Here is a 27,980-nt window from a genome sequence, read left to right as displayed (position 1 = left end):
ATTTTCAATGCACAAGACAATTCTAGTAACAAGTCACAACGCAGGTATAGGTTTTAATATAAAAATTTTATTCCAGTGATTTTGAATTCCACCTTGTGATTGGTAAAATGTTGGCAACAGCTGTAAAGGGGGGTTGGGGAGAAATCAGTGCAAGTCCATGGTGGTGCTTACAGAGTGGGTTGCTTCTTCTTTAACCATCCCAAGTCCCATAGTGGACTCCCAGATCGGCTGCACTGAGCCCCGTAGTTCAGACAAACATGGCCGTAAGGACAACAGTGGATTCTGTCCGGGCAGCACACACCCTGCCAAGAAAAAGCAAGAGGTCAGTCTAGCCAACTTAGTGAGATCACTGTACCAGAAAGCCTCAAGTGTTAAGAACCAGCCATGAGAAATGCCCGTTCTGCCATTCCCAACCCCTTTCTTGTTCCCAAGCAGATAAGGCAACCATCCATCTTCACTGTATCAATATGTCATTAGAGGTAGGGAGCTTGTTTCCATGTTCCAGGTCAGTAACACCAACCAGTGAACCTGCAGAGCAAACAGTCGCTTGATAGAAAGTGCTTAATAGTGGTTAGTCAGATTCAGCTGGACATGTTCTGTAATCAAAGCTTTTGCAGCTTATCCAAGCTACTTTAGTTTTAAATCAGTGTCTGAACGGACCCCTTGTGGTACTACCTTGTTGTGGATCCCCAATAGCTGAAGGTGTATGTTGTCAAATTACCAGGGCAGAGATGTTACAACTGCCTTAAGTTTTGGACACGTGTCAAAGGCCTCCACTCCTGTTCAAGGATTGTTCCAGTTGGTTTTCAAGAGGTGAAAGGTAATCTACATCAGTTGGCCTGTCCTTGAAAGAACGTCCCTTTTCCTTACCATCCAAGGACACGTGAGAATTTGCCCTCTTACATTGGCCATTCCTTTGTAGCTCGTTTCGCAAATGTACGTCTTTGCATTCCTCACTACATTGCATGTGTTTGGGTGTTAAGCTTCCATCTCCATGCATTGCTAGGCTTGCTAGAGCTTGATGCTCTAGCTGCACATCTCACAGCTCCACACCTCCCATCCTACCGACAAACTTTTGCAGAGACTTAATGTCATGAGGATTTGACCAAGGTGACCGTTACACGTCACTCCAAATGCAGGGGTATGTTCTGAAATTCAGAACGGAAGAGGCTTGGATATATTGTGAATCATTCAGGACAGATGAACTAATCACTACCAGCCACACCATGGCCAGGAAGGACTAATCATTACCAGCCACACCATGGCCAGGAAGGACTAATCATTACCAGCCACACCATGGCCAGGAAGGACTAATCATTACCAGCCACACCATGGCCAGGAAGGACTAATCATTACCAGCCACACCACGGCCAGGAAGGACTAATCATTACCAGCCACACCACGGCCAAGAAGGACTAAGCACTACCAGCCACACCACGGCCAGGAAGGACTAATCATTACCAGCCACACCACGGCCAGGAAGGACTAATCACTACCAGCCACACCATGGCCAGGAAGGACTAATCATTACCAGCCACACCATGGCCAAGAAGGACTAAGCACTACCAGCCACACCATGGCCAAGAAGGACTAATCACTACCAGCCACACCATGGCCAGGAAAGACTAATCACTACCAGCCACACCACGGCCAGGAAAGACTAATCACTACCAGCCACACCACGGCCAAGAAGAACTAATCACTACCAGCCACACCATGGCCAAGGACTAATCACTACCAGCCACACCATGGCCAGGAAGAGAAAGAAGAAAAAAAAAAAAAAAAAAAAAGAAAGCAGAGGTCCCTGCTAGTTGGTCAACTGCACTGTTAAAGGACAAGCTCCACACTCCTGGCAGCCCATGTGAACAGTTTCCTTTTTCCTGGCCACAGCAGGTATTTGACAGCTTGGATGGGGCTGAATTACTTTCTGATGCTGCCTAAAAGCAGGGAACAGACATTCATCCCACTTAAAGCAGTTTATGTCTGAGCCCATTGGAGACAGAAGGGGACAGTTGTCACCAAGACAGGGAGGCTCAGACAGCAACTAACAAGTTCCCCATCTACTAAAATGTAGGAAAAAACAAAAAAAAACAAAAAAAAACAAAAAAAAACACACAAAACCCCACACGACATGATTTTCAGGTGTGAAATTGACATGTCTGGCATTTAAAAGTGGAAATGTAACATTGATTCCACTAACACCTAGCTAACAGGCAGGACTCACATTTATCATTCACTGCGTGCGCAGCTAGTAACTGTTGTGTCAGCTTACTGAGGGGAAATGGTGCCTGCTTGGCTGGTGCCTTGGAAGATGGCAATCTGCTGTGTACTGTATCAAAAAAAGGTTGACTGAAGAAAAAAAAAAAAAAAAAAAAAAAAAGGAGGTCATTTGCACAGCATTGTGACCCATAAGAAAGTTTCTGCAACAGACTGCAGAGCTCAATCTCAGTCTTGTGAGGACCAACATTGAGCTCAGCAGTCACTTTTACAGCAGTTTTCTTATTCTGGGTCACAATCCTGCACAATGACCTTTGCCAGTTGATCATGTCAACCATGCTTATCTGACCACTTTCCCAGACACTGTATAGGCTGTCATAATCTTTGATATGGTTCCTTGCAACAGCAGATTTGCAAATTCAGAGGCACCAAACAGGCTCCAACAATTTGCCCTCTATGAATATGGAGTCATGTCAGAGCTTAGTGAGCGTCATAGCAGCACACAGTGAATGAAAATGAGGCTTTCCATCTGTTAGGCATCTCATCACAATGGAAGCAAAACCATGTTACATCACTTCCGCTTTCAAATCCCAAACACTTTAACACCTGCAAATCATGTAGGGTTCCCATTCTGTCTAACCCCTGTATTTGTATCCTTGCAAGAAGGGGAAAAAAAAAAAAGCGCCCCCATTCTCAGGCTAACCTAAAACCCATTACAATGATCCAAGCGGCTGGGCATTGAGATCAGTGAAGGAAAGATGGCCTACACTCATCTCTATGCCCTTGGAGGACTAGAGTGATGTCAGTATGTCACTTCTGGATCCCGGCTTCATGTGAACAAGGCTTTGTTTTTTGTTTTCTTTTTTCTTAAAACTGTCCCATTTTGGTTTTCAGCCATGTGCACCCTGAATTTTTGGCACCAGAATTTTCATTTTGGTGCACTAGTGGATACAGACCACATCTTGAGCGTCACATTTTTAGAACCTCTGTAAGGACTATGTTAAGTAGCACCATTAAAGAGATCTCACTTCCTGCGAAGGCAAATCTAAGACCACCTGCATTAAAACCTACCTTAAGGTGTTCTGGCCTGACATGTGGCTTGAAGGCCTTGTATTGAGATGAAGGTCAGTGTGACCCAGGAATACCATCTGGTCATACAATGAATGTAAACCTACTGGATGTTAAGAGCACTGTACACCCTGGTCACAGTCAAGTGCTCACCCTGGGTATAGGGGCAGCACAGCCAGATGTCACCAAACCACCTTTTATTATTTACCCTGTTCAGCCAAGAACTCACCTGTGGAAAGGGGCAGCATGTCCAGACACTACCAGGCCCTACGCAGCAAGTCTGCCCATCATAACATGCTTGTGTGGCATTACACCAGACATAGTCCAGAGGAGTCACTGGAGTAACTGGCTCAGCTGGGGTAACTGGCTCATCAAGTGGTTTGTTGCAGGTTCCAGCCGTCACATCGCAAGTGTACCCACTAGGGCAGCAGTGCAAGTGGTCTGAGCAGCACACAGCCTGGGAATGGATGGGAAAAAAAAAAAAAGTAAAAAAAAAAATCACTCCACCAGCAGCAATTTGCATAGCAGATTAAAAATAAGCCACCAACTTAAGCTTTTTAAAGAAAATCATGGCAAACCTGGGCACCCCATTACTGAGCTCCTAAAAAGGCAGCCGTGCCTGGCTTTAAAACCAAGTCCCTGACCAAAAAAAAAAAGAATTTAGATTTTCCTTTTCTGCACATGCATCTAGGCAAATAGTAAAGCCAGGCAAGTGGCATTTTCAGAACTCAATGGATGTTCCTCTACACCAGTGGTTCTCAAGCTTCCTAATGCCGTGACCCTTTAATACAGTTCCTCATGTTGTGGTGACCCCCAACCATAAAATTATTTACCCAGTAATTATAATTCATGAGGCAGCCGCTCTCTACACAGCAGCCGCTCTCTACACAGCAGCCGCTCTCTACACAGCAGCCGCTCTCTACACAGCAGCCGCTCTCTACACAGCAGCCGCTCTCTACACAGCAGCCGCTCTCTACACAGCAGCCGCTCTCTACACAGCAGCCGCTCTCTACACAGCAGCCGCTCTCTACACAGCAGCCGCTCTCTACACAGCAGCCGCTCTCTACACAGCAGCCGCTCTCTACACAGCAGCCGCTCTCTACACAGCAGCCGCTCTCTACACAGCAGCCGCTCTCTACACAGCAGCCGCTCTCTACACAGCAGAAATGTGTTTTCCAATGGTCTTGGGCAACCCCTGTGAAAGGGTTGTTCGACCCCCAAAGGGGTCACGACCCACAGGTTGAGAACCACTGCTCTACACAATTGGAAGACAACTGCAGGATCAGAAAAAAAAAAATATCTATATAGATCTATATATCAATCAGTCACCATCACCTGCTTTGTAGTTGCCCTTTGTTTTAAAATACAGTGACATATCTAGGTTCATGGGGCCTCCTGCCACAGCACACAAAGCGTATTCTATGTGCCATCACTGTAGCACAAGCTACCCAGGACTGGGGAAAAAAAAAAATAAAATTGCTTGCTATAGACCAGAAGCAGTTGCACAGATTTCTATTACTGACTGTAGGACAAGTTAGAGAATGAAAGTTTTTTTTTCTCTTTAAATTTGAAGAGTAGAAATTGGGCATAGCGGCTCAGTGAGCAATATTCATATGACGACCTGGGTCAATGTAGTCTGTCCTGAGGGGCAAATTTAAAAAAAAAAGTGAATGGTTTCCTTGTAATGTGTGCCCTTAGTCTCCATCCTCTTCCATAGCCAGAACAAGCATTATTTGTTTCCCTTTAAAAGAGAACCCATTGTGGATTCGGCTATGCTACAAAACTATTTGCATCTCACTAAGGTAGCATAGGCCAGCATCAGACAACAGTACCATGGTCACTGAAATAGCAAATCCGTTCTCAGATCTGGACACTTTAGTCCAAGCAGCCATTTCATGCACTTCAAGATACACCAGTTCCATCAAAGCCATAAAATAGATGGTGCCAATTTGAGGGTTAGAACCTGTCAGGTTTTAAACCAACCCCTGCAGGGAGCATCAACCTATATATTTTTCCTTGTTACCAGTCAGCAGAAAGGTATTTGGCTAAAGCTAAACTACACCGCATCTGATTACAAACTAAAAAAAACTCCCTTCAATTCATTTTCAATATTCAAGACTCTCCCCCCATCCATGTCTCCATGTTTTATTTTGCTGGGGACACTTTGAAAAATACCCCTAGCATTTCTGGCTATAGCCATCTGGAGTAAGGACAGGTGATTCATGTAGCAATTACTTCCTGGAATCCATCTGCCCTTAGCTGGCAGAAGGGTGTGGCAGGCAGAAGGGTGTGCATAACTGAGAACACTGAGATTTATGACATTTGCCTGGGCCTGGAAACCAGGAATTCACTGAAATGTAAATGCAATATACTTTCCTATTTACTAAGGCTAGCAGCATAAGTGTTCAAAATCTTAGTATGAAGTTCCATTTTAACTAGATCTATATAGGTGAAGTCTCCCAAATTTGTTTCTTTAAACCCTATAGTGTCTTCAGACCACAAGAAATTAAAGCACTTGGCAAAAAAAACAATCTGACCCCTTTATGATAAAAGGCCAAGATTTGTCTCATCTTCAGCCACTTACAGTACTTTTCCTGTGGGCAGGCAGCTTCCCCAGGCTCAGCAACAAATATATGTGGTCTAGCATATGCCCACTGGCACACCCCTAGGGCACACAATGCACTGCTCCAGTGACTGCAGTGTCCACCAGATACAGGAGGATTTCAGTTCTTGGTACCCAGCCACTGAGTGGCTGGGGCATCATGTGATCACATTGTCACCAACTTATCCATAACAGCTGTGCTTACTATAGTGATTCTTCCATTGGCCCACAGCCATCACATGGTACTTACTCTAATCACAGCACCGTGTACCATGTGATAGCGGTGGGCTAATCACAGCATAACAGTAAGCATATGGTCATGAATGGAAAGTCATTCACGACAATCTTGCTTATAAGAGTGATCACTCATAAGCAATCACAGTAAAAAAAAAAAAAAAGAAAAATCCCCAATTACACCTCTTCCCAGTACTGTGCCATTGAACAGCGACAGAAAGGGGAAAAAAAAAAATAAAAAAAAAAAAACCACAGGCTGTCACCAGTCAGTATTCCTGGTCACTGCCACACCAGTGATAATGACACTGTACTGTGCTGGGACAGCAAGTGAAAATTTTAATTTCATAATTTTTCCCCGAAAAACCCACACACTTGCCATGCCTTTTAATACCTCAAACTGTCTACTTTTGTAAAGGGTCATGTGGGGCACTAGTACCGAGATTGTGGACCCTAGAATTCAGACTAGACTTGGGTTAAAAAATGTAGCAGAATAAATTTGATTCTATTGGATGTTCTAATATTGTTTATATGGCAAATAAACCCAGTGCTGACCATACCACCAAAAGATAAAAATTTCATTTGGGTACAGCATTGCATGACTGAGCAATTGCCAGTTACAGCAGCACAGTGCAAAAATAGCAAAGATTGCCCTGAAGGGGTAAAACCTTCCGGAGGTCAAGTGGTTAAGCACCAGGGGCTCAGGAAAAACCCACCACCAAAAAAAAAAAAAAAAAAAAAAAAAGTGCTGAGGCTAATAGAAGCATAGAAGAAAAAGTCAAAAGAGTAAAGCCTGAAGGAGATAATCGTGCAGAACCATGTTCTCCTGTATGTTGCAATGGGAGTTTCTCTACTCTGATGCATATTCATGTAGTCTAGTCATACAAAAAATGACCCAAAACATGCTGTTTAAAATGGCCAACCCAAGTGATCTTACTGGTCCTCTATCTGGTACCCAATTATACTCCCATAATCTAAGGCTTGTGTAGAGTCCTATTGCATCTCTACCCACTCCTTTGAGGGCTTGTAATATTAAACCCAGCAAAAAAGGTTTACAGAAGCCATTCTAGAACAGAACCAGGACAGCTGTAACAATGCTAGTTAAAGCTGAACTCTAGGCAAGCTGCTAAATTTGGATTTTTGTGAACCAGTTCCTGAGATCAGTCCTACCCAACAAACCCAGTTCACACAACAAACCCAGTTACTACATCCCAGTCTGCTGAACGACCTGAAAGAGCAGCCATAGACTGATGGTCTGATGAAGAAGCCGATTCTTCGAAACGAGTTACTGCCCCCTCTTGCGGCGTTACACTCATGTGGTGACGTCACATCCGCCCGGCCGCCATTTGCGTTCCAGCCTGGTTTCCATCACAGCCGCTCGACGCAACCAGCGTGGAACCAGGAGACCAGGCCCTCGTAGCAGCCCTGGCTCCTAGATATTCCACCCTTTCCACCAGCCTCTGGGACCTCTGAAGGACAACGTCCATCCTGAGATACATGCCTTTTCTCTATTGTAATCTAGTGAGTTACCTCAGTTACCATGCTCAATAAAATAACCTTTTAATACTCCACTTAGTTTGGCGCCCCTCTCTTCTCCGCACAGAGTCCAGCTTTACTCTAAGGGTACTGCCTCCTGATGTTGTGGATTACACTATACTCATTGAAAGACTGCATAATACAGACTACTCCCTTACAATTTTGGAATTCCAAAAAATTGGTTCTTCCTTCTCTCCAGCGCCAATTTGTTTTAGGTTTTGTTACATATTTTCTGTCAAATACCCATCTGGAGTTCAGCTTGATTACTACTAGTAGAGCAACCCGTCTTAGCATTCATTGCTAGCCAAAGAGACTAGATTCTGCACTACCCTACAGTATGAAACCAATGACATCAAGGAAGTGTCTCACCTCTTCCAGGGGGCAGCAGGCCCAACCTCCACCCTCTGTATGGCAGCATGTGGTACCCTGAGGACAGCTGTGAGACTTGTCACACTTGACCTGTGCACTGGAAAGAGTCTTGCTGGGCCATGGAAAAGAAAGTGGACCTACAGAACAGGTAGCCTGCTCACCACACCTCCAACCACTGGGGCAGCAGTGGGACTGATCAGAGCAGCAGATGGCCTATGTGCAGGAGAGAACTGAATTACAGAGAAGGAAGAGACGCAGAAAAGCAGAGATCCTGCATAGGGGGTGGGGGTTGCAGGTACACAAGGTTATACCTTTTCAATAGGGCAGCAACCCCAATCTCCAGTAGGAAGGCGGCAGCAGGTAGTCTTGTCAGGGCAGGATGTGGTTGGATCACAAGGAATGTCAGCACCTGTTAAATTAGGTTGAAAGATTAGGCCTAGGAAGAAAATTTTGTATTAGCAAATACACTGTAGAGGCGTCAATACTTGGCGAGGAGCAAGCAATAGATTTAAAGTGGAACTTTAGTCAGAAGCTAGTCTTGCTAGATCACTTCAGGCTGGTCCCTTTTTAAGTGCCTACATCTAAAACCCAGTATACACTCTTCCTGCTCTGCACATGCTCACACACACTGCCATGTATGTAGAGGTGGATCTGCTGACAGCCCAAAGATTTACTGCTGCTCAGGGGCTCTGGGCTTCAGAAAATGGCATCCTCAAGCAAGAAAGAGCAATGCTGGAGGCAGTTTATAGCATGCCAATTTTTGAAGCTTAATTGTGGAATATTTATTGCTAAACATTTGTTATCAAGTGGTTATGGGTCAAGTTCCACTTTAAGAAACCTGGTTTGATCATCCCACCCCTTTCTGAGAGTGGGCAGTGCCTATACGAACCCTGGTTTGATCATCCCACCCCTTTCTGAGAGTGGACAGTGATGGGTGCCTATACGAACCCTGGTTTGATCATCCCGCCCCTTTCTGAGAGTGGGCAGTGAGGGGTGCCTATAAGAAACCTGGTTTGATCATCCCACCCCTGAGAGTGGGCAGTGAGGGGTGCCTATAGGAAAACTGGTTTGATCATCCCACCCGAGAGTGGGCAGTGCCTATATGAATGCTTCCTTTTCCAAAGGGCAACTTACACCACTAGCTACCCTATGGCTGATGACAAACCAGTCCATATTCTAAAATGGATGGATACCATCAGGGCAACCGCCTAGACATTTACTGCTCCTTCATCTCCCTACTAGATCACCCCTTCCTATCCAAGCTACAGCATCAGGAACCTAAACAGGGGATGGCATCCCTTTGGGCTTACTTCTTTCCTTCAGAGCTGGTATCTTCTTTAACCAAGAGGTGGAGTTCTGGCCTTGTTGACAGCTATCTACCAAGCATGTATATCCATTGGGACAGCAGTGGACCTGGTCAGAGCAGCACACAGCCTACAAAGAGTGGAGAAACAGTAGCTGAGTAATACAGCCAAGTACATTTCTATCTCCAGTCTTGTTCAGCTTTTTTGTCTACTCATACCTTTTCAAATTGACAGCATCCCCATTCTCCGGAGGACAAACGGCAGCAGGTAGTTGTGCCAGGGCAGGTAGCGGTTTCGTCACATTTTACTGTGGCTAAAAAGATCACAATAGTTATTTAGCAATCACCACTACCAAGACTGCAGAGATATGTCTAGGCCATGAGCTGTGCTTAAGTGCTTTTAGCACAGGAGTCCAAACTGCAGAATCAGAACTTCTAACTGCATTGTTCCACCTTATTTCTAGCAAAGATACATTTTGACCAGAGCACGTAGCACCAGCCAGGTTATTTGCCATCCATGTCCATTTGGAAGGTCATCGTGTTCCCAACACCCCCCACCCATCTCCATTTACAATGCGATGGGTAGCCTGTCCAAGCTCCAGCATCAGGCACTTACAACAGGGCAATGGTACCCCTTTATGTGCTTACCCTGTTGCTTCAGAGCTGGTAACTTCTTCATCCAAGGGATGGAGTTCTGGCCTTGCTCACAGCTGCCTCCTGAACATGTATATCCATTGGGACAGCAATGAATCTTATCAGGGCAGCACACAGCCTACAAAGAACATAGGAGTTGAAATCTGAAGGCAAGTTTTCAACATCTCCAGCACTGTTCAGCTTTTTTACTCTACTCACAAACCTGCTCAAGTGGACAGCATCCCCATTCTCCAGAGGCCAAACGGCAGCAAGTACTTGAGCCAGGGCAGGTGGTTGTATCATCACATTTCACTGTGGCTAAGAGATTAGAACAAGTTTATTTAGCAATTATTTACCATCTAAGAATGCAGAGATATGCATAGGCCATGAGCTGTGATAAGTACTTCTATCACTGATAGCCCAGACCTCAGAACCTACAACTGCATGGTCCCATCTTAATATTTGCAAAGAGCAGAGACCATTTTGGATAGAACATGGAATGTTAATAACCAGCCAGGTTATTTGCGGTCCAGAATCCCCCCTTGCTGGAAAGATGTCCCCATTGGAAGATGTCCAGTTTGTTCTGGCAACATTGATTTACCAGGGATAAAAGCAGCCTGCGTGAGTCCCATCAGAGGAGTGGACACTCAGAGAACAGCTGACACATTTCGAAGGACGAACCTTCTTCATCAAAGCTTTGATGAAGGTTCCTCCTACGAAACACGCAAGCTGTTCCCTGAGTGTCCACTCCTGATGGGACTCGCGCAGGCTGCTTTTATCCTTCGTCCCTTGGACATGCATGATATACTTCAGTGTTTGAGTATCCTGTAATACATTTTTGGCTTACCGAGGTAATTCACAAGGTTGGTGCGCTCCGTTTGCGCTCCACAGTATTGGTCGGGCTTCCCCAGCCTTGTTTGGAGCTGCACAACCCCATATGCACTGGTGGTAGAAACTTCCAAGTCCTGACTCCATCAACCTACCCGTGTTGGGTCAGAGCGCAAGAGTTTGTTTTCCTAACATTGATTTACCATCACTGCCTCCATCTCACAAGGACAGCTCACTTGCCTCAGCATGAACAGACCTCAATCTTGACAGTGGTCCGAATCCTTCTGCACTATCCAATAGGATGTGTACTTTAGTAGTTTGTATTTAATATGTTAAGCTGGAAAACCAGACTAAACTAGCTACACTTAAAATTCGTACGGCATAGTCTTGTAATCCATGGACACCAGCCAGAATGCTTGCCATGTTCCGCTGTATCAAGCACTACATGATAGTCCCCCATCTATGCTCTGCTGCTTCTCAGAATTTTGGAGATGCAGATACTGACTTATGAAGGTAAACGCCAAGCTGTCATGCCTCACCTCCCTTGTTCCTAGTCATCCTTCGTCCATATACATACCTTGCATATCAGTGACTGTTCAGATGCTGCACAGGATACATTACTGAGGTCAATGGCTTACCAAGCAGAAAAATGTCATCCTCGTACAGTAGCTGCCATTGTTACCCCATCAGGCTGCATTATTCCCCTGCCATTTTCATTTTTGCTATATTAAAATGCACATTTTAGGACTGAATGTTACCCCAAACCCCCAACAGATACCTTGTAGAATACACTGGTGACGGTGGTTTGAGCCAAGTTTATACATTCAGTAAAATACTTTTAGTGCACACAGAACAAATTTTTTTAAAATCTAACGATGTTGCTTTGAGCAAATACTAAATATGTGCAGGCTTAAAACTGCGTGGACTCAGGAAACCACAAACTAAAGTACCTGAAGGCAGAAGAGAAGGGGAAGGGGTGGCAAATTTGCAAAGCGCATGTGAATATGGCAGCAGATGTAAACTGTAGCCTCTAATATACTGCAGCAGTATTGGGACCACTGATCTTCCAGTCTGACAGGACAATGCAAGGACAGCAACACTGATTAAATTGGTTGTAAAGGCTCAAGGTTTTTACCTTCAAGCATTCTATGCATGAAGGTTAAAAAAAAAAAAAAAAAAAAAAAAAAAAAAAAAAAAAGCGCAGCATCCCCTCCAGCCCCCCTAATACTCACCACCCAAGCACCCCTCTTGATCTGGCCATGTGCACTGGAGTCTTGGCTATCCCGGGACCCCTTCTCATTAGCCGAGAGAAGCAGGAGCCATCGGCTCCCACTGCTGTCAGAGCCAGTGAGCCAATGAGAAGAGGGGGCTGGGCTGAAGCTCCATGTGTTAAAGGGCACAGATGCAGGTGCCACCATAGCAAGCAGTTTGCTATGGGTGCACCCAACAGGAGGACCCGAGAAGAGGAAGATCTGGGCTGCTCTGCAAAGCCACTGCATAGCAGGTAAGTATAGCTTTTTTTTTTTTTAAAAACGCCTTTAGAATCACTAAGTCACTCTGCTTGTCTGGTTCCCAGGGTATAGCACTGAAATTTAGTGAGGCTGGATTTGTACAGCGACTTCACCCATACAAGGCTAATTTTCCTGTGTAAAGGATGGCAAAAACCAGATATGCATACAGATTCACTTATGCTAGATGCATTTAAAATGCCAAAGACTTCCCTAACATTTAGAAAGTAGTGAATAGAGGCCAACAGGCCATGGCTACCTTCCTCCCGAAGAGCTGGGATCTTTGTAACCATTGGGGTCTCAAAGTTTGCGGAAACGCACTTCTTATGAGCGATGTCACAGGTGGTCCCTGATGGACAGCAGTGAATGTGGTCTCCACAGCAGATGGCCTACAAGAAATGACCATAGTATCAGAGATGCATATCTGAGGTTCTTAGCTCTGCATCATTTACCAGTCTAGATCAGCGGGGGCAGGTACTTACAGCTATTAATGGGCAGCATCCAAATGAATGTTTTCCCAGCTCACAGCATGTACTGCCATCAGGACAAGAGGAACCATCTTTGCACGCCGTCCGAACGACCTTCACTGTAGTAAAAATAAAAAATTGTTTTACAGTGAACTTATATAAGCAAGGCAGAGTCACCCAGCAAACAATTGTTTAGGACAATTGTTTTGAGTCTACGGGGCATTTGGTAGGCCATGCGAACAGCTTACTTTGCATTCTTCATCTTCTAACTGCTGACAAGCTACAAGTCTCACTCCTGATACAAAATGAGTGAATCTTCTCCCTTTTGTGACAAAATGAGAAACCCCATCAGGACAATGGTGTTGCCCTGTAATGGCCACAGTAGCAGCTTGGATGGAGGATCTAAGACAACCATGTGGCTTAAAATCGTTCCAGCCAAACCTAGCTTTGACAGATTGGGATGTGTTCTAAGTGGTCAGGACTATTTTCCCTTTAAGGGAGGCTTTCCCTTCAATTGTCTGCAGGACAGAGAGCAGTTAAGGTGTTAAACCCTTGACTTTGGTATTGCCGCTATGTCCAGAGATTTCTTCTAGTTCTGGTGACAGGTGTCCAGCAACCCCGTGTGAGGAGGATATCGCCATCTGGGACACAGCAGTAGAGCCAGACCCATCTCACTCCATACAAAACCAAAGCTCTGCAAGGCCTTTATCACTTAAACTTTTTGGTGGACTCACAAGTTGAGGGGGTCATAGCTAAATGTCAACATGAAGTATCCACACATTGTCATCTGTTAAAGATGTGCAATAGGCTCCCAGATTTTTCTCCAGCTCTCCAAGAACCAGATTGTGCCCCTCATCCTTCTGCATTCCCCAGCTGCTGCCGTTTCATGCTTCCCAAAACTAGAAATCTTCCTGGATAGTCCAATGGTTAGAACCACAGATTGTTACTGCTTTTTGTAAACTGGTACACCCAGTATGAACCAGATCAATGTTAAATGCCAGGTAAAGTAGATTCACATGGAAGATGCATGCAACCAGTGAAGCTTTAAGTCTCAACTAAAGATGCATCTATAATGCAGTGGTCTCCAAACCACATCCTGGGGGCTGAATGCAGCCCTTGGGCACTTTTCTGCCCACTGGCACCAATAGGACATAATTCCTATTACTGACAACAGGGCACTATTTTTTCCACCAATGGGACACTATTTCCCCCACTGATACAAATGATGGGATATTATTCCTTTCCCTAATGGTAAAGATGCATGGTTTACACCCACTAACTCAGGACAATTCCTACTCCGTATGGCCATTCTGGTCCCCCAAGTCTGACAGACAGTAAACTGGCCCGTTTAGAAAGTCTGGAGACCTACTGAAAGAGGATAGCTAGTGAATCTATACCATTAACATTGGAAGCATAGGAACTGACAATCTAATAACAGATGTGCTTTAAAGCTGCCTCTGTCACAAACGTACAATTGCTCAGAGCATGCTACCAACACAAAAAGGTCAAATCTTCAACTCACCAGAAGTCTGCAGCTTCATCCTAGCAGGAACCTTCTTGAACATGGGAACCACCTTGTCCCCAGAGATACAGGTGTCATGCACCAGGTCACACTGGGTGTTGTGTGGGCAGCAGTGAGCATGATCACTGCAGCATGTAGCCTACAAACACCAATACAGCAGTTAATTTATATTAAAAAAAAATAGCAAGCAAAGATACAGTATACAGTGGCAAAATTGTTAGCACTTCCACCTGGCAGTACTAGGGTCAATAGCTCAAATCCCAACCATGGCACCACCTGCCTGGAGTTTTCATGTTCTCCCTGTGCTTGCGTGGGTTTCCTCCGGGTACTCAGTTTTCCTCCCACACTCCAAAGACATGCTGGTAGGTTAATTGGATCCTGTCTAAATTGGCCCTAGTATGTGTATGTATGAATGTGAGTTAGGGACCTTTAATTGTAGGCCCCTTGAGGGTTAGGGACTGATGTGAATGTACAATGTGTAAAAAAAAGTGCTACATAAATTGAAGCTATACAAGTACCTGTAATAAAATAAGTATACTATATAGTCAACATAGTAGCCACTAGAGCCAGCTTGGTGACCTCCCTCTAATGCAGTTATATAGGCAATGCAAAATATCTACCTTCCTGCCCTCACTCCCCTAGCCTGAATGCAGAAGCAAGCAGTCATTGCTCTCCTCCTATCAAGTAGGCTGCGACGCAGGTGTACCAACTTGCCCCTAGTGCTTCCCCTGCTTCCATTCAAAGTGTCCTGTAAGGGGTTTACATCAAGTAACTAATGTACTAGCAATAGCTCCATTTAAAGATACTTTATCGGTTACATTTATGGGAATACATACGACTGAACCCTAAGTAAGTGTTTATGATTAAGTGGTGCCCTAGTCTACTTTTCAGCCTGTCCTTTGCAGAAATGGGCTTGTTTACAACACTCAGTAGCTCAAACAAGTCTAGTGTTTCTGTACAGCCATGTTATATTGTAGGTACCTAGCAACTTTTTCCACTTGCTTTGAATTACACACTTCTGCAGAGCAAAAACTACCACAAATGACCTTAGTTTTAAAAAAAAAAAAAATGAACCCTAAATCTCATTCTGTATATGAAAGCAATTTATAGCGCCTCAAAGCATTTCAACTCCAAGGAATGGGGGAAGTGGGCCATCATGAGCACAACCCATCTTTCATACCCCCCCCTCCCATCAGCATATTGAAAAAGGCAAAACAAAAAAGGTAGGATGTGGTACACTGAATTGCAGGGAGTGGGCCATGTAAAATGAACATTCGCTCTTCCACTGCAGAAATGTGCTTTGCCTCCAGCTCACCTGGTCCAGTGGGCAGCATCCCCAGCTCTGGTCAGCCATCTGGCAGCATGTGGATCCACTTGGGCATTCTGAGACTCCATCAGGACAGATTACTGCAGACTGATTGCTAGCTGTAAATCAAAGCAGTGTTGATCCAGAAGATGCAGTCCAGCCATGTTAACACAAGAATTAAAACATGTAAATACACCTTACCTGGCAAGCAGGAATGTCCATCTTCAGAACAATGAGTGCCTGAAGGGCAGCAGTGACGTCCATCCTGACAGGAGGTTCCCTGAAGAAATGAAGGCTTACAATCAATATGAATAGAATTTACTATTTGATTAAAAAGGAGAAGTACATCCAACACCATTTTGGCTGTACTTCTGTGGATCACAGGAGTGCACTTCATTCTGCACTGGATCAGTTTTCTGCTGAAAGCAGGCTGAAGCCCGCCATCAGCTGGCATCACCCATCCAGTCCAAACTGGGGAAAGATCCCGACTTGGAAGTTGGGATCCACCCCAGAGTCTGGAGCAGCACCTGACCACTGAGCCAGCCGCTCCCTTCACAACCCAGTGGTCCAGTGAGCAGGGCAGACTGACCAGCAGTGACCGACAGTCACCACTCTTACAGCAGCAGTGAACTCAGTGATGTGATTGCAGAGTTCTCACCCTTAAAGCTGTTGGGGGACAGATGCAGTATCAGACTGATACTGCATCCACCTAGGCAAGCATGATTTTATTTTTAAATGAAATACTACACTCGTAAAGTTGTCCCAAAAACAAAGTTAGAAAAATCCAGTGAGTGAGGTTACCAGTTGATCTCAAGCCTTTAGAGTCAAACCACAAAGTATTTGAAAATGAGGACCTGCACATGTTAAAGCTTAGCTGAGAGTGGGGGAAAGAAAAGAAAAGAAAAAAAAGAAAAAACTAATTAAATACTGATAATACCCATGTTAAAGTCAGCTTTATGCAAATTGTCACCTTGATCATTTAAAAGCCTTTGTTCCATGTATGTATGGACAGATTGTCTTCTGATCTGAAGAGCTATACAGTGGTTGTACCTCACAGTGCAAAGTCTGAATCAACAATGCACTCCCTATGCTGTCATTTTGTTTCCCAGCAAGGCGAGGCAACCTCAGCAATTTCAGTCAAACTCCACAGCTACAAACTGCTCCTCAGTCATGCCTGTGGATTTCAGTCTTGCAATAGCTCATGTGATTTAACAGCTGAAGTGCAGAGGTCACCTACCCCTGCTCTAGTGGTTAAACTAGATTTTTTAAAAAGGGGAAGGGGGAAGGAAAAAAAAAAAAAAGACTACACATAGCAATGTGAAAGTCCCTTTAAGAAAAGATTCTAGTCTTCCCCAATGGACTCCATGACATACTTTACTAACCCTTTGTAGTAGGGTGTGGACAGAAATCATTGGTTAAAGAAGATCAGCAAATTTGAATGGCAACCCTCCCAGCTTCAGAAACTGGGACAGAAGCCTATCTACCCTCTACATAGAACAGCCCTGCCATTAGAAACTAGAAGTATACAGAATTTAGGTCAGTTCTTTAAATTGGACATACACAGAAGTCATTTCCCGTTAAACCACTGCACACGAGCCAACATTACCAAACATTAGGTAATACCGATGAGCCTCTTCAAACCAGACTATGAAAGGCAAGACATTGAGGCAAATTTACTAAGATTGGAGAGTGCAAAATCTGGTGCAGCTGTGCATGGAAGCCAGCTTTTAACTTTAGCTTGTTCACTTACCCTTTGGTGCCAGCACCTCCAGGCCCTTTAAGGAGTTTAAGATGCAGGGAGATGGGGCAGGATTTGTGATCATGTGACTGACTGGCTGTCACATGATTGGAAAGCACCCAATCGCAAGTAGAGTTTGGGAGCCGTTCACTGCCAGGAGCACAGTCTTGGCACAGTTCTGCTTAAGGTACACATAGGCAGCTTCTCGGTCCACTTGCCGAGAGGCCGCATATGACCGTCAGGAAGGAGTTAAGCTTTGACAAAAACCTGGAAGCAAACAGGTTTCTAGTCAGCGATGCACAAGATTTTGTACTCTGCAGTTTTAGTAAATCAACCCCTTTTCTGCTACCAGGTACACAGCAAAGGAGTGTAGTCTGTATGTAATTTTTGAATATGGCTGCTACTGTGAATTACAAACTATACAACAAAAAAACAAAAAACTAGCTGACCATTTTTACATGTATTCATCTATACACTTATATGAACTAAGATGCTCATTCCTTTTCAAAAAGGCACCAAAGTGGACAACAGCCTAGTATAAAATACTATACAAGATGGTTCTGCCTCCTGTGCAGAACTGAAAGTGCCAGAGCAATCCTCCAGAGACGGTTGGCAAACTTAACAAGCCAATAAAAAGATTCTATACAGGAATAAGGAAGGGTGAAGGGGGGGGGTTCTAAAGTCTCAACTCCTGAGCCCCCTCCACATTCTGTGGTTTCAACTGCCAAACACTACTGTATCCTGTAGTGTGATAGGTTGGCAGGAGGCACTAGCAAGTGCAGAGATGGACATCAGAAGCACTTGAAGGGTTGACTTCTAAAGACAACTTCATGGGGAGATTTTTCTGCAGTGGGAGGTGCATGAGGCAGGAGAGATTTGCTTTCCCTTTTACAGGACATTGGCCTGTAATTCTGCTAGAAAGCACAGATCAGCTGTAAGGGGGGACAGCACTGGTAAATATTACAAATGTACAGTGGGTCATGACAGGTCCTCTAACAAAAATCAGCTATGTAATCCAAAGAGCAATGTTACAGCATATGATCTTATACAAAGTAGTCCTTAAGGAGTTGAAGAGGGAAGCTTACATGGAAAGTGGCAGGACAATACAGTTCAGGCACCAACTAAAATTCAGAGAGATTAGGACAGAATGGGGACCTTGGCAAGGTAGCAGCTTTGACCAACCTATGTCTTCAAAAATACAGACTTCTGTAGGGACAAAGAAGCAGGCCCACTTGCACTGTGAACTGGTATGATCCCATTAGATAATGGCTACCTACATGTGCATCCTCCATTGTGGAGGTGTAGGCTGGTGCAAGCTTTGGCCACTGCTCTAGTCCCCTTTACTGGGAAAGCATGACAGTTGTAGTTGGGCCCCTAGACATCAGATGCTTTGGCTCCCCTGTAGATCTAGCTCTGGTAACCACATTCAATAGCTTCCTGTGATGTGCCCAGTCCCATAGTGTAGGGCAAGTGCAGTACCTGAGGAAGTGGGCAGCAGGCCGATCCAGCCCTAGGAGTCTTCACGCAGGAATATTCTTCAGGACAGCCTGCCTGCTCTGTGCAGAAGATGTTAGTGATCATGGGAAGGGCATGAGTTGAACCCTGAATAAAAATGAAGTGACATGACTCATGAAGAAATACATCAGAGGAAAGGGGAAAAAAAAAAAACAAACAAAAAAACACAAAAACACTAACTTATTCTTACCTCATTCTGCAAATCACTACCCATGGACCCATGCGGACACTGGAGAAAACCAACTAAGGCCACCAAGAGCAGGAGATACCAAGGAGGTGCCATTCTGCAAAGAAAGAAGACACTTAGTACCACAATTACTCCCCAATACATTGCACGCAGTCCTATCATTGTGTACAGTCACCCCTTTGGGGACAAGTGGGCAAGCAAAACAACCTCATGGCCCAGAGGACACAACAGGTCTATTCCTCAATAGATTACCCAAATCCATAAAGGCCAAATGTTTTTATATCCTAACCCCAGTGAAAACCTGTTTCCTCTCACTAGTGAAGGGTTACAGACATGTCTATAGCAGGTTTTCTAAACTATGGCCCAGCAGGTGTTGAAGAACCAAGTTCCATGAGGCATTGAAAGATTGACAGCCACAGGCAAGACTTCCTGAGGCATGATGGGACATGTAGTTCAACAGCTGGAGGGCTAATGTTTGGAGATCCCTGCTTTATAGTTTGGACACCAGGAGAAGAAAGGAGAAGTCTTTAATGGCAACAAAATGATTAGACTTTGAGTAGATGGGAAGGGTTAGAACTTCTGTTGGCTTTCCATTTCACAGACAAGAAAATGATTATTTCCTTTGAACAGAAACTGAGGGAATCTTCCCAGTAACCACAATAAACCCTTACACATCTTCACTCTGCACAAAAAGTTTGCTTTAACCTCACCTGACTGATAGGAATGTACTAATAAGTATCTGAAATAAACAAACCTCACCATACGCATTACAGTCTAAAAACTTTAGATTTACCAGGCCTAAGAGCACCCACCTGCACATAATCTGTATCCAATTGGGCAGGCCTTTGCAGTACATAGTTGGTAAATCTAAAGGATCTTGTACTATGTTTGGAAAGCTTTAAATATGTGTCTGATACATTTGTCAAAAGTAGAACAAGAATGGAGGAACCATTATGGACAAACTCAGCAAGAGAAGGCAAGAGACTAGCCAATGGTTTGATGGCATACGCCAGATGACAGCAGACTAAGTAAGATCTTGCTGTAGGCAAGAATACCACCTCAAACCACCAAAATGAAGGTTTTTGATCTTTAACTACATGGCTATCCTCATGCATCTAGATCTTGTGACCTCTGGTCACCAGTCACCCTCCCAACATGCAAACCTGTGGTCACCAGTCAACCCTCCTAGACTGAGCCAAGTTGAAGGCTTAAACTAAAACTGGTTCTCTTAGCATCCTGCAAGACAACCCTGCAGTTGGGCTACTGTGGTATCCAATATAATAGCCAAAGAATAAATCCATGCCAAGAAATAAAATTAATGTAAATAAGCAGCCACTATAACTGATACTAGTTAAACAAAAAAGCAGTGCTAAAAATCAAATCTAAGCAACTTAATATGACTTTATAGAGTCAAATTATTAAACATTAAAATAAGTGCCACATAAAAGTGTCCATATAGGAGGTAAGTGCTGCAATACGTGATATAATTTAATAAAATGCCACAAAGGGTCCATAAAAGGATCAATGTGTCGAATGGAGCTCTCTTGGAGAAGAGTCTTCAACAGGTGAAAGTAATCAATGCAGCTTTACCACTTTAATGCCAGACAATGTGCCACCAAAGAGGAAAAATCCACCACCACGGCACAGAAGGGTCTTACCAGACCAGTTGGACCATAATATTATAAATGGTCATTCTGTGCTGACCATGTAATGTGCAGATCCAACTCCAGTTTTTGCTGACCATGTAATGCATATGTGACAATGGTAATTTTTAATGCCCATATGCCCATGTGCGGCGACTGCCGACAAACCTGGCGACTGCACACTTCCACCAGTCAAATATACTGGCTGTCTGTAGCAGACAGTTTGCTTTGGCAGAAGCAAACATGACTTGCTACATAGGTTACAAGGAACCACTATGGCAGCAAATATCACTAGATGCAATTACTAGGTCTCCCAAAGCCTGTTCTACAGTACAGTTTGAGGACCACAATCTGCTGTAGCAGCCACCATATTCCAAACAGACCAAAGTGGGCAGGTATCAGTCTATATAAAGACTGCCTAGGGTTCAGCAACCTTCACAAAACATCTGCTATACCATAGATCACACACAGAAGTGGTGTCTGTATTTTAGCTACTTCCACTTTCACCATCTCAGCTCAACCAGTTCAGAAACCACAGACCGCAATCTGCTGATCAAAGGCCATAATCTCACATTTATCAGCTTCTCATACTTGAAATCTCATCCTCAAGTCTATAAAGAAACAAAAAAAAAATGCACAGATCTGGTGCAATGTTGAAAATATTTCACTCGTTAAGCAGGCTTGAAGGTTAGTTGACCTTGGACAGTGAACATTGCTGCGGAGATTAAAACTACTATGAAAGCCATTAACTTGTACAATGTTATTCCTGAAAACAATACTTGCCCCCTTTGTTCGGACACTCCCGCAGTTTTTCTAGCCGTCGACACGTGATCAGGTACTACAGTTCAGTCTCTGAAGCAAAACTACAAAAGAGCAGAGTAGGCAAATTCTGCTTCCTGTCATACAATAGATACTGCTCCACCCTTTGTACGAATCATGGGTGCACAGCTAGTTTATTACTGGGATACAGTTTACAGGAGTATAATGAATGACCAGTAGAACCTATTTGCATAAATACATTAGCTCAAAGGTCTCATGTCTTCTTGTTGTGCCTAGTCTTGATCTCCTTAATGTTCCACCATAGAATTGCCTCAGCCAAGGTTGGCCTAAAAGTAAAAGAAAATATTTTTTCTTCCTTTAAAAATCTACTGGGATCCCCTGGATGCACTAGAAAGCTGACCAAGGTAAACGAAGTTTAGAGCAGCTTTGTACAAAGCCCCACTAAGAGCAGAAACCAGGGCCACTGGTTCTTCAGCAGATAATCAAAGCCTCCAGATCAGTGGTAGATTGGAAGAGGTTGTACACACACTCCTGCATCTCAACGTGATCCACAATGGAGCTTGGCAAAGTGGTAACCACGCCTGAAATGTGTTACTGTAGTAGCCACCTGATACAGAAGTCGATGATTGTACATTGCCTACGGCTAGACCGGATCTCCAGCATGGAACACACCCAGAGATGTGGCCATGTACAAAGATGTTTGTCGATCATTCCAGAAAAGAACCTATGCAGTCAAAGGGTTCCAGGAGATATTTTACAAGGATTATTTTTAATCTGTCACACCCCCAAGCCTTTTGGGCAGCTATCAGAAGCCTGGCTGAAAAACTCCCACTTGCCAATCTCAAGGTCTTACCTTGTTGCCAAGATTGGAAACTGGTGGACCACCAATCCCAGCATTACAGGGGCCAAACCCAACAAAACATGGAAATTTGTCAGCCAGGAGGGGTTATGACAAACCAACATTTTACAAAGCTGCAGGTTAATATCTCAGGGCCCTTTGACTGCAAAAGATGAACATATGTTCATCCAGGGAATATCCGATTGCCTCTCGGGGGATCAGGAAGGAATTTTTTCCCAGCAGGAGCAAAGTGGATCATGCTTTACTGGGTTTGCCTTCCTTTGCATCAACTGTGGGTGTAGGATTATAACTTTTTAATTGTTGAACTGGATGGACTTTTTTTTTAGCCAGACTAACTATGTAACTTCCCTTTCACATGTCATCTGTACTTGGAATTTCCCTTCATAAACCCTAATCTAAACAACACGCCACAACATTCCGCAAAGGGAGTTTACATTTACACTGAGATACAAGGTTTGTTGTAGGAAGAGAAATTAAACCCCCCCCCCCCCCCAAATAACGGACATTCCTGCATGCATAGTCTGCTGGCTGGTGCAATCGAGCCCTGGTCTTGTAAGGCTGACCATAGACAGCTCAAGCACCGGCCAGCTCAGATCTGAACCATGTACACAACCTGTGGTTGCAGACAGCCGATTGCTCCACTTTAGGCACGCATGCTTGCAGACCACCACACTTTATTAGACTTCACTATCCTATGCACTGCAGCACATTGCAACAATGAAACATGGTGAGCAAACCTGTAGACACGCCCTTGTGCCACCTACACAGATCTATGGACAAGCCCTTAAAGGACAAGTCCAAGAGGGAAGAGAAAAAAAAAGAAAAAAAAAAAAAAAGGATTGTTGCAATCATGTGATGCCCGTCAGCCAGAAGGAGTTCTGGAACTTCTGGGTGACACCCATTGGTTTGTGCAACTGCAACGTGATTTGTTGGCACCACAGGTAAAATGAATGGCACCTGAACACACTGATGTGCGATTTGACATTTTATTGAACGGCACCTAACACACCGATATGCGATGACATTTTATCAAAGCAAATGGCACCTAAACACATATGCGATATGACATTTTATTGATGTAAATGGCACCTAAACACGCTGATGTGCGATTTGACATTTTATTGAAGTAAATGGCACCTAAACACACATATGCGATTTGACATTTTGATTTAAATGGCATCTAAACATGCTGATGTGCGACTTTACATTTTATTGAATGGCACCTAACATGCGGATATGCGATGACATTTTATTGAAGTAAATGGCACCTAAACACACTGCTAAGCGATTTGACATTTTATGGATTTAAATGGCACCTAAACATGCTGAAGTACAACTTGACATTTTATTGAAGTGAATGGCACCTAAACACGATGTGCGATTTGACACCTAAACACGCCAATATACGATTGAATGACACCTAAACACGCCAATATACGATTGAATGACACCTAAACACGCCAATATACGATTGAATGACACCTAAACACGCCAATATACGATTTGACATTTTATTGAATGGCACCTAACACGCCAATATGCGATGACATTTTATTGATTTAAATGGCACCTACACATGTGTGATTCGGCATTTTTATTGACGTGAATGGCACCTAAACATGCCGATTTGCCATTTAAACAGCAAGTTTCGAATCAACAATTCTGTCTGCGATTTTAAAAGGCCTATATGTGAATGGAGCCTCAGTGTTGCAGGGCAGCAGTGGGGCTGGATGGTGCACCTGTTGCCTTCTGTCCAATGCATGCGAGGCCTTCCATGCGTTGTCACAAATCTCCTAGATGCCCCTCAAAGAAAGGCCGCTGGTTTTGCAGGCAGAAGCGCTGTGCTGACTGCTCAGATCTGGAATCTACACTGGTTTCCCTGCATTGTTTTCAGACATTTGCAGTGTAGCATCCCTTGTTTACACAACACATCTACATTGTACACAGTGCAGAATTCCCCCTCATCGCCTCTTCCAGTTTCTTTAGATTTCCCCCCATACACATTTCTAGACCAAGCTGGCTAAACCGTTTCTCATTCAACCAGCAGGCTGAAAAAGTCCAAACCACTAAAGCTGGCCATAGATGGAAAAGTTTCAGGCCCATCACAATTGTATTACTACACCAAGACCACAGCACAAAAAAATAAACGTAATATGTGAAAAATATAAAAAAATAAATTCTCATAATAGAAGTGCATGTGAATCGCACAGGAACTCTGCAGTTTTGTGCAGTGCGGTTTCAGCCCATTCATTTTGTATCGGCTGAAATCGCACCACACCAAAAGTAGTGCATGTGCTACAACCAGATCCCATGGTACTGTTATCCACGCAGGCTGGTGCAGCCAATCGTTGTGCTCAACGACACCCCAAATGACCTGCATTTGGGGTGTCATTAATTTTGTATTGACACCTGCTGCAGATCGCAAGGGCAGTGCAATTGGAATGCAGTGCGGGCCGTTTCCTGTACGGTGTTCTAGTGTGAGCGGGCCCACCGGGTCCGTTCTGTGCGCAGTTTCCCCCGCTGTGTTCAAGTTGCACTGGGCGTGCAATCTGCTGTAACGGGTCGATTGCCAACAGCACCCCAAATGCAGTGCATCTTGCAGCACCAGACCGCATGGTAGCCACAGTACAATCCGGTGGGTGGGGGTGATATTGTGCCTTCAACATTTTAACAGATCTTTCCCTTTTACGGTCACTTGCCTGGGGTGGGGGGTGGGGGGTGTTGGGGAGTCACAAGACTCACCTCACTACTGGCATATGTACATATAAGGCCTGGATGGAGACATGGGGCCCACAGAGGGGAGACCTGGGGCCTAGTAGACCCCAGATCTCTCCATAAAGAGGGGGGATGTTGGGGAGTCCCAAGACTCACTAAAGTTCACCTCACTACTGGCCTATGTACATATAAGGCCTTGAGACCTGGGGCCCACAGAGGGGAGACCCCAGATCTCACCATAAAGAGGGGAGGATGTTGAGGAGTCCCAAGACTCCCTAAAGTTCACCTCACTACTGGCCTATGTACATATAAGGCCTTGAGACCTGGGGCCCACAGAGGGCAGACCTGGGGCCCACAGAGGGCAGACCTGGGGCCCACAGAGGGCAGACCTGGGGCCCACAGAGGGCAGACCTGGGGCCCACAGAGGGCAGACCTGGGGCCCACAGAGGGCAGACCTGGGGCCCACAGAGGGCAGACCTGGGGCCCACAGAGGGCAGACCTGGGGCCCACAGAGGGCAGACCTGGGGCCCACAGAGGGCAGACCTGGGGCCCACAGAGGGCAGACCTGGGGCCCACAGAGGGCAGACCTGGGGCCCAGTAGACCCCAGATCTCTTCATAAAGAGGGGGGATGTTGGGGAGTCCCAAGACTCACTAAAGTTCACCTCACTACTGGCATATGTACATATAAGGCCTGGATGGAGACATGGGGCCCACAGAGGGGAGACCTGGGGGCCAGTAGACCCCAGATCTCTCCATAAAGAGGGGGGATATTGGGGAGTCCCAAGACTCACTAAAGTTCCTCACTACTGACCTATGTACATATAAGGCCTTGTATTTAGGCATTTATATCAGGATCGTGGGTGGAGCTTCAAACACTATCATGGTATCAAACCTTCCAGTAGGAGATCCCATTTTATATAAAAGTGATTACAGAGGGGAGACTTGGGGCCCCCCCCCCCAGATCTCTCCATAAAGAGGACCTGTCACAGCCCATGTTCATCACTTATGATAGCAATAAAGTGAATTTTAAAAAAATAAAAGTGACAAAAAAAAAAAAGGAATTACTCCCAACCTCTCGTGCTCATGTGCAATTGCAAACATTGGTGCCGTATGCATATGTACTCGGCAATCACCCCCGACACACACAAGGTATCACCGCAAACATCTGTGGGAGAGCAATAATTCCATCACCAATCCTCCCGTGTCACTCCAAAGGCTTTCAACGCAATGCCTATGGAGATTGTTTTTTTTTTTTTACTGTACGGTAGTTGGCTGCCATTGTATTGCATGTACAGTTTTAAAGCGAGATGTTTGGTACCCAGTTACTCGGTGACACAGCTTTACGATTTTTAACAAAGTTCGGGTATTCTACGTAAGATTAGTGTTTTTAAAAAAAAAAATTGGATGTAAAGACTACGCGGCAAATATCGTGTGATCTAAAATGACAACAGCCATCATTTCATTCTCTGGGGGTCCAAGAACACGTGGTTAACGTGAAAGTAACTTTCCTTGTTGCTGGTCTGCACATGTATACAGACAGCCCTGCCTCCCGTTGTATACAATCGCTGGGCCGTGTACTAGAAGTCACATGACTCGAGGTGTGTACACAGGGATGGGCATCGGGTTTAACCCCTTAACATCTGCCATACACATCCAAATTCCCTCACATTACATGGCTGTCAGATCTAAGAAGAAGATTGTACAGATTGCGGCGGATCTAAAAGATCAGATTGTAATGTGTGTAGCACACTTTAAGCGCACTAGACACAATACAAATCCAATTTAGACTTGCCTTTACTAATAGGAGGACCTCTAGACTATCCATTCAAATTGGATCCTGAACTACATAGTTACTGGCTGATCGAACACTGCCCATACACTGTACAATCCTATCTAGATCATCCAAATATAGTGCCAAGTGCCTCCCTGATTGGACGCAGACTGCACAAATTGCTGACAGTACATGGCTGTTAGGAAATCTAGAGGAGGACAACATATTCCAATTGTACAATCAAATTGCATAGTGTATGGCCAGCTTTAGATCGATGAATAGCTATGTAACAAGGGCCTGCCTGATATGTCAGGATAACGTTGGTGGCCTAGGTGTGTCCTCATATTACATAGCCGATGGCAGATCTAATCCTGGGTGTATGGTCTACTAAAACAGATTGTATAGTGCATGGGCTACTAATGAAAATTGTATAGCCTAATAAAGCAGATCATACAATCAGATTGCATGCTGCATGGCCTACTAAATCATTGTATAGCGTATGCCCTATTAAAGCAGATTGTACAAGAAGATTGCGTGCTGTGCAGCCTACAGAATCAAGTTGTATAGTACACGGCCTACTAAGGCAGATCATACAATCAGACTGCATGCTGTATGGCCTACTAAATCAAGTTGTATAGTACATGGACTACTAAAGCAGATCATACAATCAGACTACACATTGTATGGCCTACTAACACAGATTGTATAGTGTATGGTCTGCTAAAGCAGATCACACAACCAGATTGCATGGTATATGGCCTTCTAAATCAAGTTATATAGTGCATGGCCTACTAAGTCAGATCGTACAACCAGATCGTATGCAGCCTGCACAGCTAGCTCTGGTTGGACACACAAGGTCACCCACCCAGCACAGAGTCTCCATACCCAGCAGTGTGGATGAGCCCTGTGTGAGCGGAGCCCATGTACGACCAGCAGCACCTGTAGCAACCATTGGTGAACACCGCACTGTAACAAACAACGTACCGCACACAGCCGGCCGTACAATGGCGCTCACCTACACCGCCGCGCCGTACACTCACCTATCAGCCGCCCTGCCTGCCTGTCACCCCAGCGAACGCACCCAGATTTATTATTAAGTCCCCGCCCACCGGAGACTTTGATTGGTCGCTCGGGTTCCCGTCTGGTCACGCTCTAATCAGACAAGGAGGCCGTCACGTGAC

General features: G+C 44.8%; 1 protein-coding gene across 2 annotated transcripts; it reads right to left on the bottom strand.

Moving 5' to 3' along the window:
- Positions 1 to 47: 47 nt before the first annotated feature.
- GRN (granulin precursor) lies at positions 48 to 27,980 on the bottom strand. 2 transcript variants are annotated; one of them, XM_089674549.1, is made up of 16 exons: positions 27,840 to 27,980; positions 19,034 to 19,127; positions 18,808 to 18,930; positions 15,792 to 15,870; positions 15,600 to 15,709; positions 14,285 to 14,423; positions 12,778 to 12,881; positions 12,555 to 12,684; positions 10,183 to 10,277; positions 9,975 to 10,098; positions 9,546 to 9,640; positions 9,334 to 9,457; positions 8,335 to 8,432; positions 8,024 to 8,236; positions 3,515 to 3,742; positions 48 to 302 (listed from the first exon to the last, which is right to left on the bottom strand). In XM_089674549.1, the coding sequence occupies exons 2-16, from the start codon at positions 19,124 to 19,126 to the stop codon at positions 168 to 170; spliced, it is 1,890 nt and encodes a 629-aa protein (XP_089530675.1). In that variant the 5' UTR covers position 19,127; positions 27,840 to 27,980; the 3' UTR covers positions 48 to 167. The 2 variants fall into 2 exon arrangements, with proteins under 2 accessions (XP_089530675.1, XP_089530676.1); XM_089674550.1 differs by lacking the exon at positions 8,024 to 8,236 and having other exon boundaries at positions 27,840 to 27,975.

Source organism: Staurois parvus, unplaced genomic scaffold, assembly GCF_062004578.1.
Source record: "Staurois parvus isolate SC_StPar_1 unplaced genomic scaffold, SC_StPar_1.0 ptg000151l, whole genome shotgun sequence".
Taxonomy (NCBI): domain Eukaryota; kingdom Metazoa; phylum Chordata; class Amphibia; order Anura; family Ranidae; genus Staurois; species Staurois parvus.
This window is presented reverse-complemented; position numbering and strand designations above follow the sequence as displayed.